General features: G+C 41.5%; 3 protein-coding genes and 1 long non-coding RNA gene across 6 annotated transcripts; 2 read left to right on the forward strand and 2 right to left on the reverse strand.

The window, feature by feature from the left end:
* Window positions 1-233: 233 nt before the first annotated feature.
* On the reverse strand, window positions 234-5,641 carry LOC130689896 (uncharacterized). 3 transcript variants are annotated; one of them, XM_057512836.1, is made up of 10 exons: window positions 4,983-5,641; window positions 3,904-4,346; window positions 3,322-3,680; window positions 1,950-2,489; window positions 1,685-1,882; window positions 1,506-1,611; window positions 1,314-1,400; window positions 848-996; window positions 592-750; window positions 234-411 (listed from the first exon to the last, which is right to left on the reverse strand). In XM_057512836.1, the coding sequence occupies exons 1-10, from the start codon at window positions 5,554-5,556 to the stop codon at window positions 264-266; spliced, it is 2,763 nt and encodes a 920-aa protein (XP_057368819.1). In that variant the 5' UTR covers window positions 5,557-5,641; the 3' UTR covers window positions 234-263. The 3 variants fall into 3 exon arrangements, with proteins under 3 accessions (XP_057368819.1, XP_057368818.1, XP_057368820.1); XM_057512835.2 differs by having other exon boundaries at window positions 1,950-2,492; window positions 4,983-5,556; XM_057512837.2 differs by lacking the exon at window positions 4,983-5,641 and having other exon boundaries at window positions 1,950-2,492; window positions 3,904-4,498.
* On the forward strand, window positions 5,637-6,341 carry LOC132088124 (uncharacterized). Its single transcript, XR_009421362.1, has 2 exons — window positions 5,637-5,878; window positions 5,994-6,341. It is a non-coding gene; the product is annotated as an uncharacterized LOC132088124 (long non-coding RNA).
* Window positions 6,342-6,942: 601 nt separating this feature from the next.
* LOC130689898 (uncharacterized) lies at window positions 6,943-8,878 on the forward strand. Its single transcript, XM_057512838.2, has 5 exons — window positions 6,943-7,604; window positions 7,670-7,827; window positions 7,893-8,144; window positions 8,207-8,338; window positions 8,409-8,878. Exons 1-5 carry the CDS (start codon window positions 7,091-7,093, stop codon window positions 8,793-8,795), a joined length of 1,443 nt encoding a protein of 480 aa, XP_057368821.1. The 5' UTR covers window positions 6,943-7,090; the 3' UTR covers window positions 8,796-8,878.
* A 1,260-nt stretch (window positions 8,879-10,138) lies between these two features.
* Window positions 10,139-11,433, reverse strand: LOC130689900 (alpha-(1,3)-fucosyltransferase C-like). The gene has a single exon (XM_057512841.2). It carries the CDS (start codon window positions 11,396-11,398, stop codon window positions 10,229-10,231), a length of 1,170 nt encoding a protein of 389 aa, XP_057368824.1. The 5' UTR covers window positions 11,399-11,433; the 3' UTR covers window positions 10,139-10,228.
* Between the last annotated feature and the right edge of the window lie 903 nt (window positions 11,434-12,336).

A 12,336-nucleotide genomic window follows, 5' to 3' on the forward strand; every position in this document is an offset into this window, starting at 1 on the left:
CTTCTTCCCCAAAATAATTCTTCACTATTTAACGATTGTTTAAAATTATCATTAAATAGGAAATAATTATTTTGTCTTCCTAAAAACGAAACCAGATCACATCTTTTAAAACAAACCCTGCCTCCCCATTTAAAGAAAACACAACAAACAAAAACAAATCGTGAAAAACTTGAACACCAAAATTCTCTGTCACTAAATCAATCATAATAGAATAAATATTATTTAATAAAAAAAAAAAAAAAAGTTCGCCAATTATGTATTTTTCAACGATGATTAGTTGTCGTCGTTTTCCGGAGCGTATCCAACGTCCGCTGGATATTGCGGAGGACGGTCGGGGACAGATACTTTTGCATGGCTTTGTCAAACACCGGATCTTCGATCAAAACACTAAAGATCTTCTTCGCCTGGGCCCTGAAAACTCACAAAAGTTCCTTTGATTAAAAACTACTATTGGCTTTATCATCAATTATATATCCAACTAGAGTTCCCCATCGATCCATCAGCACGATCCATTACCTCCACGAATCTCTCTCTCCCTCTCTTATAAATGTGTCTTCGTGTAACTATCAATATGATTAATGAGATGTTTACCTGGCTTCAAGATTCCCATCCTGGATAAAATGGGCTGCAGCCGGTAGGACCCTTTCTGTGACGTCTTTAGCTCCGCTCAGGGTCTTGGCTGGACCTAATTTGACAACGATAGCTGCCAGTAATTTAGCCGCTTCCGCTCTCACGATCGCGTTCTTATGCCTACATCATACGCGAAATGTTTTAATACATTAGAGACATAGGCTCAACATTTAGGGGATAAAGCAATAATACAATTGAAAATGAAATAATTAATTACGCGAGGCCTTCAGTGACGATCACGACGATGGCTTTAGGCGGTGAAACAAACTCGGTTACGCTCATCAAGGCCGAATGGGCGTCTTCGCGGATAAACCGGTTCGTATCACCTATTTTGTTCAACAGCAACGGTACCGTTCGATCTAAATCCTGCGTGAGATAAAACAATTTGTGAGAAAAGGTGATCATTTCTGACACCATCGCCATATTTGAATTATTAGAATTTAATTTCCTTTTCTTTTTTTTTTACATCATCCATCATGAGCTTATAAAAAGACCCTTTCTTTATCCAACTAATAACAAAGAAAATTATAAACGCTGCTCAAGTTCGCAATCCCTTTTTTGCATAATTAAACAACAGCGCTGTTGGTACCATAGCTGTCGTTAATCAATTTTTCTTTTTCATTAAAAGTTTTGACAATAGCTGATCAATAGAGGGATTTTGATGGAAGACATTGGAATTTTACCTGTTCCATTTGTTTGCCGCAATGCTGGAACATTTTCCCTACACAGTGGATGGCCACACGGGCCACTTGTGAACGTAAATTTTTAACCTGTGATAATTCAAGCCGAAATTCAGACACCAAAAAAAAATTCTTTGTTTAAATTATTCACGAAAAAAAATAAAATCGGTTCTCGACTAAACCTCATTACGATACCTCCTCGAGCAATGCCAGAACAATAATATGAACTTCAGGCGTCACTATATCGTTATGCGACGTAATGAGCTCTTCTACGCGACGGATGCCTTCCACTTTGACTTCCCTGCAACATCGACATTGAAAAAACAAATAATAAATGATAAAGAAACGAAGAGAAATTGCCAGAAAGACGATACCATTCCGACGAGTGGATGTTCTTCAGCGACATTTGAAGGATTGTTCTAGGATCTTGAGGACTCTCGGGTCGGTTGGCTTTAGCAGTCGGCCCTGGTGATTGGCCAGCTTTCATTTGACGGCTGAGAATGCTCGACGGCATGACTGCAATCTTTTTAATTGGTTGAACGACATGGCCGCCAGCTTTCTCAGTTTTATCACTTTCAATTTATAATCAAAAATCGTGTGTGTGTAAGAAATATTGGCATTGATTCATTTTTTATTTACCTGGATCCGTCTAGACGTCGGGTAGGCAGAGACCTCTGTCGGCGGCCATTGTCATCAGGTGATGGACTATGGCGGCTGGCGAACGAGGCAAGCGATCGACTCTTATTGACTCGAGGATGAGCTGCCAATCTTCCAGGTGATTGGCAAGTCTCTTCGCTGTATTCATCGTTTTCCGGAGGATATTCCTCGTCTTCAAAGACACAAGGTCTCCTCGCAGGTTCGCCCAGCACGGGACTGTGGACGACACGGGGACTCCTACTGATTGGCCGGTCATCCGGATGATAATGTTGGACAACATTAGGCAAACAATCTTCTTGCGGTACAGCCAACAGGTGTTCGGCAACTGCCGGATCTTGACGGAAGGTCGGGGACGATGACGTTGCTTCTTGACTGGAATCTTCATCCGCAATGTCTTCAATGATGTCATTGTTGTTGATGCCGGGGGCATTGTGATGCAGCATTTTTTTCAACTGTTCCAGATGCACACCAAATACGGGCGGATCTTTTTCTGGAAAGTCTTCATCATCATCTTCTTTCAACCTGCTTTGAAAAAAAAAAAAAAAAAAAAAACAATTGCAAAACACTTTCAAAAAAAGGGAAAAATCAATTGATCTCGTGAGCGAATAGCGAACTCTTAACAATGGCGGCGTAAATCGATTTCGTCTGCCAGCACTAAAACCATTCACATCAATGACAGTTACATCGATCTACACCAATTCATTATTCAAAATGGCTGCCACGTCATTCTCTCGAAATTTCTGTTTTTTTCGCATTGTGCAATTTAAGATATTTTTTTTGTTTCACGATAGAGATGAATCACCAGACAAATACAGACCGCTTGATAAGGTCATCACGACGGCAATGACTCTGCAATGAAACGATGGGAGTCCTGCTGATTCTTTTCGATCGTCTCGAAGTCATGCTGCCCATATTATTCACACTTTTGGACCCGGTCCCAAAGAAAAAAAAAAAAAAAAAAGCAAAAAAAAAAAAAATACAGCAAATGTGGATGAGGTAATCACTCACATATATAGCCTCAAAACACGAAACTCTCTTCAATCCTCATGCCTTTTGCGAACAAACGGGAAACTATTTGCCACGCACGCCACTATTGCACGTCCATCTGGAAACGGCCTGACCGACTACTACATTACAACCGATATCGTCCCCATTTCTATAGCTCTTCCCTGTCGCATTCGTTCACAGAGAAAGGAAGTATGCGACAACCTTGGGAGGACATCAGCAACAACAACCCACAGCTTTTGTGTTTGTGACGTTTGGTTGCCATTGAGACGGGAAACCATACAAACGGACAGACCCGTTATTACGTGAATGCAAACAACAACAAGAAAAGCTTTCGCGTGTGACTTACCTTTCGGGTGTTACGGATTCATCATCCAATGATTCGATATCGATCATCTCATCGAAAATGTGTTCGATCTCTTCGATAATCTCGCCGGAATCCTGGCTGTCGTAGTGTCGTCGGCCAGAGATCAGCTGATGTTCGATCGACATCGAAGGGTGGGCTGTTTTGGCTCTCAACGCCGGAACTGGAGGCGACGTCGAAGCTGGTGCGGAATAGTTCACGGATGGCTCGCTAATCTTATTTGCCCGTTCGATTGACGTCGGTGGCGAATGGCGGACTCTATTGGCACTTTGCGAGCTACGCCAATGCTGCTCAACTGGCCACGGAGCGGCCATTTCGTCTTCTCCAATCAATTCTTCAGCATCCTTTTGAATCAAAAGCAAATCAGACAGGTGCACGTTTCTCATAATTTCAGTCTAACCTTGTCCCCAATCTATTACATTTAAAAATCTAACTGTCTTTTTCTTTCTTGATTTGACCTCTAAAAAAAACAAACAGCTGTTTGTCTACTTTTAAAGAGATATTGAGGTCAATAAAAACGAAATAATCTAAAAAAAAAAAAAAAAAAAAAAAAAAAAAACGTGCTACCGATGATGACGTCGAGGAATGGTGTCGGAAGACGTCTACACTCGGCGTCCATTCAATGGTCCACTGGAAGTCTGTTGTTGTGTTAACAGGAGTGGAAGTCTGTTGGTCACGTGATCCGGTCGTCTTCGTTCGCTTACTTTCATCGACTGTTGGTTTTTGTTCTGGCCGTGGTCGCACTAGCGGCGATGGTGCGTGATGACCCGATATGGATACTTGTACAGGCCTCAACAGCGCCATCAGTTCCTCTCTTTCTCTTCTTTCATCATAGTCCTCCTCTCCTTCATCCCTTCCTTGCGACCATAAATGGACATGGGGCTCATTACGATGCCCGACAACATCGGCAGTACTTGCCATCTTGACCTCTTCTTCTTCTTCTCCTTCTATTCGCGTTCCAGCACGGCTGCTCCGACTCGACACCAACGTCACGCTCGTACCTTCCACACCTTTGAAACAAACAACAATCACGAATTTTGTTCTTTTTTCCACTCACTCGATACAAACAAATCGACACACTAATACATCCTATTATGTAGACGAGCGATGTGTTTAGCTGATTGTTATGGCTGCAGTCACGCAATAAAAAAAGAAACAATTTTCAATAAATTCTTTTCAATTGGAGACAAAAATTTCTAAACCAATAACTAGCACTCACGATCCGAGACTGAGCAAAGTATGGCTAGCGGTTAACTTTGTATATCGGTTGTTGTAAGGGCAGACGGACAAAAAACCTGCTGTATTGAAAGACAAATCTCATTTAGAAAAAAAAAAAGAAAAATATATAAAAAAAAACTTTCCCTACTTGGATGACGTCAAGGACAGACAAAACGGGTATCTGTCTGGAAGCCACGCCTACCATATTCATATCGATTACTAGATCCCCTTTTTGTCTTCTAATAATTACACGTTATCCTTATTTATTGAATGGCTTCCTTCGTTATGGAATTAACGAGGGGAAAAAAAGCTACAAGGGCTTCTATTACAATCAGCTGTTTGTCCGTCATTCTAAACTGAATTTCAATTGGAAAATGCAACGAAAAAAAAATTTAATTTGAAAAAAGGGAAAGGAAAAAATGGATAACCTCGAGGTGATCGTGGCGGAGGAGCGGATGAAGACTGAGCGACGAGCGGAGGAGATGTACTGCTCGTGCAGATAGGAGGAAGACGTCCAGCTTTGGCCGACAGTTGGCGCCGTTGATGCTCCCTAGCGGCAGCTTGACGATGGTAGACTTCTTTGCGATGGAAGGCCGGAAAGGTTGGCAAAAGCCACGACGATCCAGCGGCCTTGTCCGATGCAGCTGCGTTGGAAGAAGACGAGCCCAATGACAGTGGAGGTAAAACAACTCGATTGTACACTTCATCGTTGGGCTCTTCCTGCGGATGAAAATTATGATCGCTGCATGGCAATTTGGGTAGAACGAAATTAGCAGATGGATTGTGCGGATGGCCGTGATGAAACGAGAAAGAGCGAAGCCACTTTGGGCTTTTGGAAAGGAGAAGTTCATCCGGAAGCGATGGCCATCGAAGGCTTTTCTTTGTGGCTCCAGGCCGTGTGATTCTCTCTGATTGTGCCATTTCACTAGTGTAAATAAGTTGACAGATGACGACACCTGGCAGCGTTGGAGAAACAAACAAAACAAGCCAGCATTGCGTCATCTTGACAACCCTTTGACGTTAATTCCACCTCCTTTCGGCAGCCATTAAGTGACGCTAATCCAGTAGAAGCCATCCGAAAGGTGAACTAATGAAACAAAGTCAAACAAAACACAATTAGTTAAGAACAATGGTTGGATTTCTGGCAAGGGAGGGATATTTACACAACAATCACGACGGAATACAAAGAGTCAACTGCGCTGGCCTGAACAACGAATAGGACACGTTATACAAGACGGGCCATGAGAACACACACGTACGAGGTGCACTGCAGCGCCGGAATGGGTCTCTCTGTACTTTTAACTCCGTTCAACTTTAAGGAAAGGTAAAAAAGAACGAACGATCGATTGTAGACGAGCAAGTCAACGTTTTTTTTTTTTTCGTTCAATGCACCTAAGTTACAACTGTATCCAACGTCATCATCATATACTGGCACACAGGTACAACGTGTGTACATGCTGACGTGCTGGTGGGTCTAGCCCGGTACCAGGATCTACCAACCGCGTGAGTCCCGCACGCGTCCCCCACAACGATCCGCTTTGAACAAAGACACTTTTTTTTTTTTACCCTCTTCTTTCTTTTTTTTAATATTTCAACCCACTTTTATACCTAGTTACCGAATGTGATGGGGTTCGGTTGTTCCCCACTGAACAGGGATCGAGAAAGTTAGAACTGACTTCACAATTCTGTCTTGTTTCTGTCAACTGTTTGATGACTAGCATTGGACGAGGATCTTAACCACGTAATCGTATCTCCAATAAATATGAACATTACGCAGTAGCAGATAACTTAAGGTCTGGCAATCGATCACTGAATCCGTCATTAACTTGAGAACAATGGAAGAAGAGTCTAGACACTTTTTTACTGCCAAAACGACCACAACTTTTTGTTGTGTGCCTTTTACGATTAAGATTAAGATGAGAACGCCACGCAGACCAAAAGTCATAAACTTAACGACGGTTCAGATGATGGATTGGAAAACGTTTTGAAATGGTGTTTCACGTGGGATCGGTAAGCATAGATGAGTGTTAGCAGTCAAGGTTTTCGATCTAGGTTAAATCTCACATGAAAAACACATATACATCAAAGGTGCGGGCGTTGCTTTCTCACCTCTTCACGTTGTAACAGTATGTCTTGGTGAAAAAATCGATGTCGTTGCTTAAACCCATCGCCTTTTCTGCGTCGTATTCGTTACGTCGTCACAGCCTTGCTTGAATTGAAAACGAAGATTTCCGAGAATATAAAGCTTGCAATTTCATCAAATCAATTCCAAAAGTTGTTCAGTCAACCTTACCAAATATTAACATGATGACCATGTAATTTAAATGCCTTTATTTCGTTATTTACATAGCGAAACTTCTCGAAATGCTTCAAGTTTTTGGAGCAGTCTCCATCATTTGCCGTCTGCTAGACACGAGTCACGAGGCCGACTTCATGCCGGGTTGATCGTCCCATAATAATCATGTTTCTTTGGATTTTTAGTTAAAAATAAGTCGATACTTATTAACAAAATAGTTCAGTGAAAAGTGCCACAAGTATGTTTTCCCCAATTATACGTTCTGCTCAGAGAATTTCCATCAGGAATTGGGCACACAGCTCGTCAAGTCTAGCGAGCCTGCAGGTTGATGCTAAATGCATTGCCAGCATTAAAGAGCAGCCCTCTTCGGGAAACTCTGGTCAAAATTTGACCAAATTGGCACGTAGAGTTAGTTCTGTTGCAGTAGAATCGAAATTTGATGCATCTGTACTTGAAAGTCACTTAGCCTGCTCGAAACTATTGGAAGACGCTGATGACAATGCATATGTTGTTCAGGAAACGAGCAAGATAGATGTGTATCATCATTTACATAATGAAACAGAACCAATAATTGAAGAGAAATCCAAGTGGCAGGAAGTAAAAAAACAGCAAGCACTAAAAAAATTCCAGGCTGCTGAAGAAAGATTGATGAAAAATGATGCTACAGCCTACAAATTGTTTCAGGCCATCAAGGCACCCTTGTTGGAGTTGGAACGATACAGAGCTTCTGCCCTTATTGATCGGAATGCCTGTCGTAAGCTACCTCAGTAATGTTCAGTTACATTAAGTATTGTAAACTCATTTTATTTCTGAAAATAGGTTCCCTCATTAGTCAAATTGGTGATATTCAAGATCCAGCAACAGCCATTGTGATAGGTAATCCTGGTGCAGGAATCTTGTCAAAAGAACTTCTCAAAACAGGGGCAAAACAGCTGCTTCTGTTTGAGTGCAATCCAGAAATACGAACCCACCTACAGGTATGAAAGCAAGAATTAAAATTTAACAGATACGTAATGGATTGTTTTTTTTTTAATTAAAACAGAGAATCCACAAAGATGACCCTGTAGAAGTCAGTAATCAGTACCTGTTTGGCTCGCACCTTAGAAGCCAAGACACTAAACATGCCTTAAGCACCTTGCTGGAGTCTCAGTCTTGCACGCGCGTCAAAATAATTTTATCATTAACCAACCCCACGCAAGCCCGGGATCTTCTGGCAAATTACACGACAGGACTTATCCCATACGACAACAAGGATGTCGAGATCTATCTCATCGTCGAGAAAAGCTACGGAGACGTAAGGTTTTAATAATTAATTTCAAGTTTATTTTGAAGTTAAAATTAAATTTGTTACCATAGAAACTCGACGCGTTAGAAAAAAATGATCCTACGCAGAAACGTGTAAAATTTGCTACTGCGTGGAGGACATTCATCAAGACTGAACTTTTGTGTACATTACCAGCCAATTCGTTTTTCCCGACATTTGCACCAGTAAGATCACAGTACGGGTTTGATTGTTAAATTGTATTTTGAAACACTGTTTTCCCTTTCATATTTGCAGCTTGGTTTTGGAATTAAAGGCCGCAGTAAGAGAGACCCTAACGTTGCAGTGCTTCGTTGTACCTTTCGTTCGATTGCTGGCTTTGGGAGACATTTAAATAGTGATGAACGACACCTGTACAATATCTTTATCCGGCACGTCATGACCACGTCTACAGCGAAAGTTGCCCATTCTCTGGAAAAGTGGACACCAGGTATCGGCATTCGTCTCATACGCCAGGGTATTTCGCTTTTTACGTGCTTCAATCAGTTAACAAAGGAAGAATTCGAACGGGTCTTTTTCACTTTCGTCGAACTCGCTCCTATCAACAGTCCAGTATGGTCCATGATGAGTAGTCATTACTGTAAATCGATAGAATGCCTCAAACACGATGATGTAACTTGTTGAGTCCTAGAGGAAAATGCTCCCAACCCTAATGAAGTATTTTGATTTGTATAGTATTCATACACATCGAGTCGGTCTTTTGACAATTTATTGTTATCCATTAAAAATGATTTCATTGTATTTTTAGAACATCCTGGAAGAATACGTATTGGATTAACCTAGAAGATATACAGTGCTCGGTATAAGAAATCGGGGTAGTAGATAGCGACTCCTTGACTCCGCTAGCCGAAAAACGCGTGAAATGCGAAGCTTGCCTGGAAAAAACAAATGGGAGAGTGTTAGATCAGCCATGATGATGAAAAATTTAGGTAAAATATCTTTAAATAATCTACCATATAATATTCAGCGGCCCCAAGGTGTACGGCAGTTTCCGTACGCGTCCATCTGTTTCGGTGGAGTGCACGTACGATCCGGTGCCACTCCAATGTTTTGCGAGTCAACTCGCCCCGGGATATTGATGGAAATCGGGTTTTGGACAGTAAACGCAGCACACGTTGCTAATAGTATACAAAACGAAAAAAGAAGGCTAAAGAAATGCATCTTTGGTTATTCTTTGTTCGTTTTGTGGGCAGCACTCGCGACGACGGCTCAACGACTTGTGTCGTGAGATTTCTAGCACTCCACTCTTACTGTCAGAAAAAAGGGGGACTGGTATAGTAAAGACAACCTTGTGAAAGTGACTAACGTTACTGAAGTGTGAAATGAGACCTCGAAGGAAGACGTCCAAACGCCCTCGAGCGTCTGATTCCCCATTTTCTATATTTGTCTTTGACGATATAGACACATCCGCTTTTTTTATTTTTGAAATGGGCAGGAAAGTCCTGTTTAGTTTCTTTCAACGTCTTGACATCATTTACAAGTTTTATTTTGCGCCGTTCTCATTCGATTGGAATGGATGTTGTTGGCCCCCGTTGCGAAATACTATTTCTTTTTTTGCGAATGTGAGTAACCATCCCAGTTGAGCATCTGGCCACTTGAAGTTTCGTGATTTATGGGTTGCGTTTCACGAAATATCGTAAAGTCTAATGCGGATGCGGTGTCGACAACTTCGTTTCCTTATATTCAAAGGAATTTTAAATCTTTGTTCATTGACAACGCTGTTTATTTCCGTCCTGGTTTATCACTAGCAATTTCCTTTCTTGAAAAAAGTTACGTATCTGGGGGTTGACACAGTATGTTCGAGTCGATTAGTTTTGGGAATGGGAGCTTTTTTTTAAAACCTCTTTGCGCTTAATTTCGGGAAGCGAAGTGAATTTGGATTTTTGCGATAACATTTGAGACAATGGCGTTTATTCGTGAAACAATTCCTACGCTACGTTTGCTAATCTGTACAAGATTTACATTAAAACGACCGTAGATTCCAAAAACCTCATCACCGTTTTCGTCACTGCACGTCAACAGTAACTAAATCCCTTTTTAAAAATTGAACAAACAATTTAAGAGATCAACAATGGATCCAACGTCGTGCACTGATTTTCGCTCCATTCGTGTGTTAAATTTGGGTAAGATTTCGATCGAAAATTTCTGTGTAATTCTTGACATAGATGGCAAAAGGCGTTTCCCATCATGCCCTTTACACTTGATTTCACTCGATAGTGATCCTTCCACCAAAAATATTCACCGTAAAGCGTTTCGTTTGCGTCCAGCAATGTCAGGTAGGCGGCCAATTCTTTCGGTTTGAATTGGCGGGCGTCTATGTACGAATGAATCGGCGCGTACTGTTCATAGATGGCACCACCATACACTATCGGAACAATGTCCTGATTCATCATTTCGAAAAATGTACCCGTCACGTAGTCAGGACAAAGTGCGTTTTCAAATGACAGGTAAAACTTGTAGTCCGTTACGTCGAAACTTCCATCAAAGTTGAGATTGCCGCATTCGCCGTACATGTCGATATCGATGTATCTACTCAATTCTTCGACGTACGTCTCTATTCGACTTGTAGTGTTGCAATCGGACACCGTCCAGGCAATAACGTTCTTGCTCGTCTTCTTCTTTCTTGCATTGGGTAAAGGACGTGGCCGGAAGGATTGACGAGCTCGTTCTATGTGATGAAGCACCTCTTCCGGTGAGAGCATAGCAGATTCTTCCGGCACGATCCGGCCGTAAAGTAAAGGAATATCCGAATCCCTTCTATACGTCATGGTCCAGTTAAAAATGTTTGCCCACTCACTGACATTGTAAACGGAGCCGAGCGATAGTGGGGATTCTTGAGTAAAGAAAACAAACCGTTGATTTGTGTTGTTGCGAGCTGTTTGATAATCGATGAATTCCGATGAATCGAGTGGCAAAAATGTGTCGCCGAAAAGGACCACTATGGCGTCGTAAGAGTCCATGGCACGCTCCGATCGATTCGTAATGATTTCACAGCGAATAGAACCGCAACTCTGTTTGAAATAGAGCTCACTTTGATCGGGGTGAGCGTTCCATAATAAAATGGATTTGCTTTTATGGCTCTCCATAATATATTGGTGCACTTTTTGGAAAGGGAAGTTGTACCACCAGAAGAGCAAGGTGCCAACAACGACCAAGAAAGCTGCCACTTTAACGGATCGCCTGTTACGGATGTGTTCCGGTAAAACCATTAAAAGTAGGAGCCACATGGCGAATGCGAAATGTTGCCCGGCTTGCCTTAAAAAAGAAATGTTGTCATGGTGACAATTTGTCGTTTTTGTTTAACTTTTTTTAAAGATCTCTCCAGCCGTGATAACAAATAGCCGTCGATGGAAAGATATCGAAATCATAGCCGATAAACAAAAATGATTGAGATAGCGCGAAAAGTCTAAATTTGTAACATCTCCTACGTCACATATTTTTTTTTGTTGTTTTTAAGTTCTACGTCAATAATCCAACTAAAGAACGAGAGATAAAATGAATAACAAACTCTTCTAATCATTCATTCTTTGCTCGATGCTGCCGCGAGCGTTCCCAAAAATTTTAATTTACTATTTTAAAAAATCCAGCTATCCTTCACTTGGACTAATTTGTTTATTCAATTTTTCAGTGATTTTTTATTGGTCGTTGGAGCAGCCGAGACGCCGTTGGAATATCCCTTTCTACAACCGGATGTCGCATATTGGATGTAACATATCGGCGATAGGAAGACGACCCCGAACGTCAAGAGTACAACGTCAAATTTATCCGCCACGCATCTCGACCTTTAGTGGCTCTAGTTTCGCATCCAGGAAGTGGCAAAACATGGGTACGCGGAGTCATTGAACGTCTCCGTGGCTGTTTCACAGGAAGTGCCTACTCGTGATCGGTAAAATTTCTTTTATCCAATTTTATTTGTAAAATGAAACTTACATCTATTCTTGTTTGATAAGGTTTTACGGCGTATCAGTTTGGAATTATTTTAAGCCTTTCATCAATACCAGCGCCATTTGAATTATCCATAATCCGTGTCGGGCTCTCATCTCTTACGGAATAGAACCAAAGAGCATCCGCTTCATCCACTCACTTTACTGGAAAAGGTAATAGTTTTTTTCCCCCATTTTTCGTTTTAAAATGGCACATAAAACTGACACTATGAAAACAGAAT

Source organism: Daphnia carinata, chromosome 6 (genome assembly GCF_022539665.2).
Source record: "Daphnia carinata strain CSIRO-1 chromosome 6, CSIRO_AGI_Dcar_HiC_V3, whole genome shotgun sequence".
Taxonomy (NCBI): Eukaryota; Metazoa; Arthropoda; class Branchiopoda; order Diplostraca; family Daphniidae; genus Daphnia; species Daphnia carinata.

What these genes read in the sequence shown, in the direction of transcription:
- LOC130689896 (XM_057512835.2), bottom strand. Translation starts at nt 5,556, where the DNA reads ATGACGCAATGCTGGCTTGTTTTGTTTGTTTCTCCAACGCTGCCAGGT. An exon ending in GAATCCGTAACACCCGAAAG is followed by an intron (nt 2,493 to 3,321) that starts GTAAGTCACACG and finishes TTTTTTTCAAAG; the next exon opens with CAGGTTGAAAGAAGATGATG. An exon ending in AACATCCACTCGTCGGAATG is followed by an intron (nt 1,612 to 1,684) that starts GTATCGTCTTTC and finishes TCGATGTTGCAG; the next exon opens with GGAAGTCAAAGTGGAAGGCA.
- LOC130689898 (XM_057512838.2), top strand. Translation starts at nt 7,091, where the DNA reads ATGTTTTCCCCAATTATACGTTCTGCTCAGAGAATTTCCATCAGGAAT. An exon ending in AAATACGAACCCACCTACAG is followed by an intron (nt 7,828 to 7,892) that starts GTATGAAAGCAA and finishes TAATTAAAACAG; the next exon opens with AGAATCCACAAAGATGACCC. An exon ending in TTTTCCCGACATTTGCACCA is followed by an intron (nt 8,339 to 8,408) that starts GTAAGATCACAG and finishes TCATATTTGCAG; the next exon opens with CTTGGTTTTGGAATTAAAGG.
- LOC130689900 (XM_057512841.2), bottom strand. Translation starts at nt 11,398, where the DNA reads ATGTGGCTCCTACTTTTAATGGTTTTACCGGAACACATCCGTAACAGG.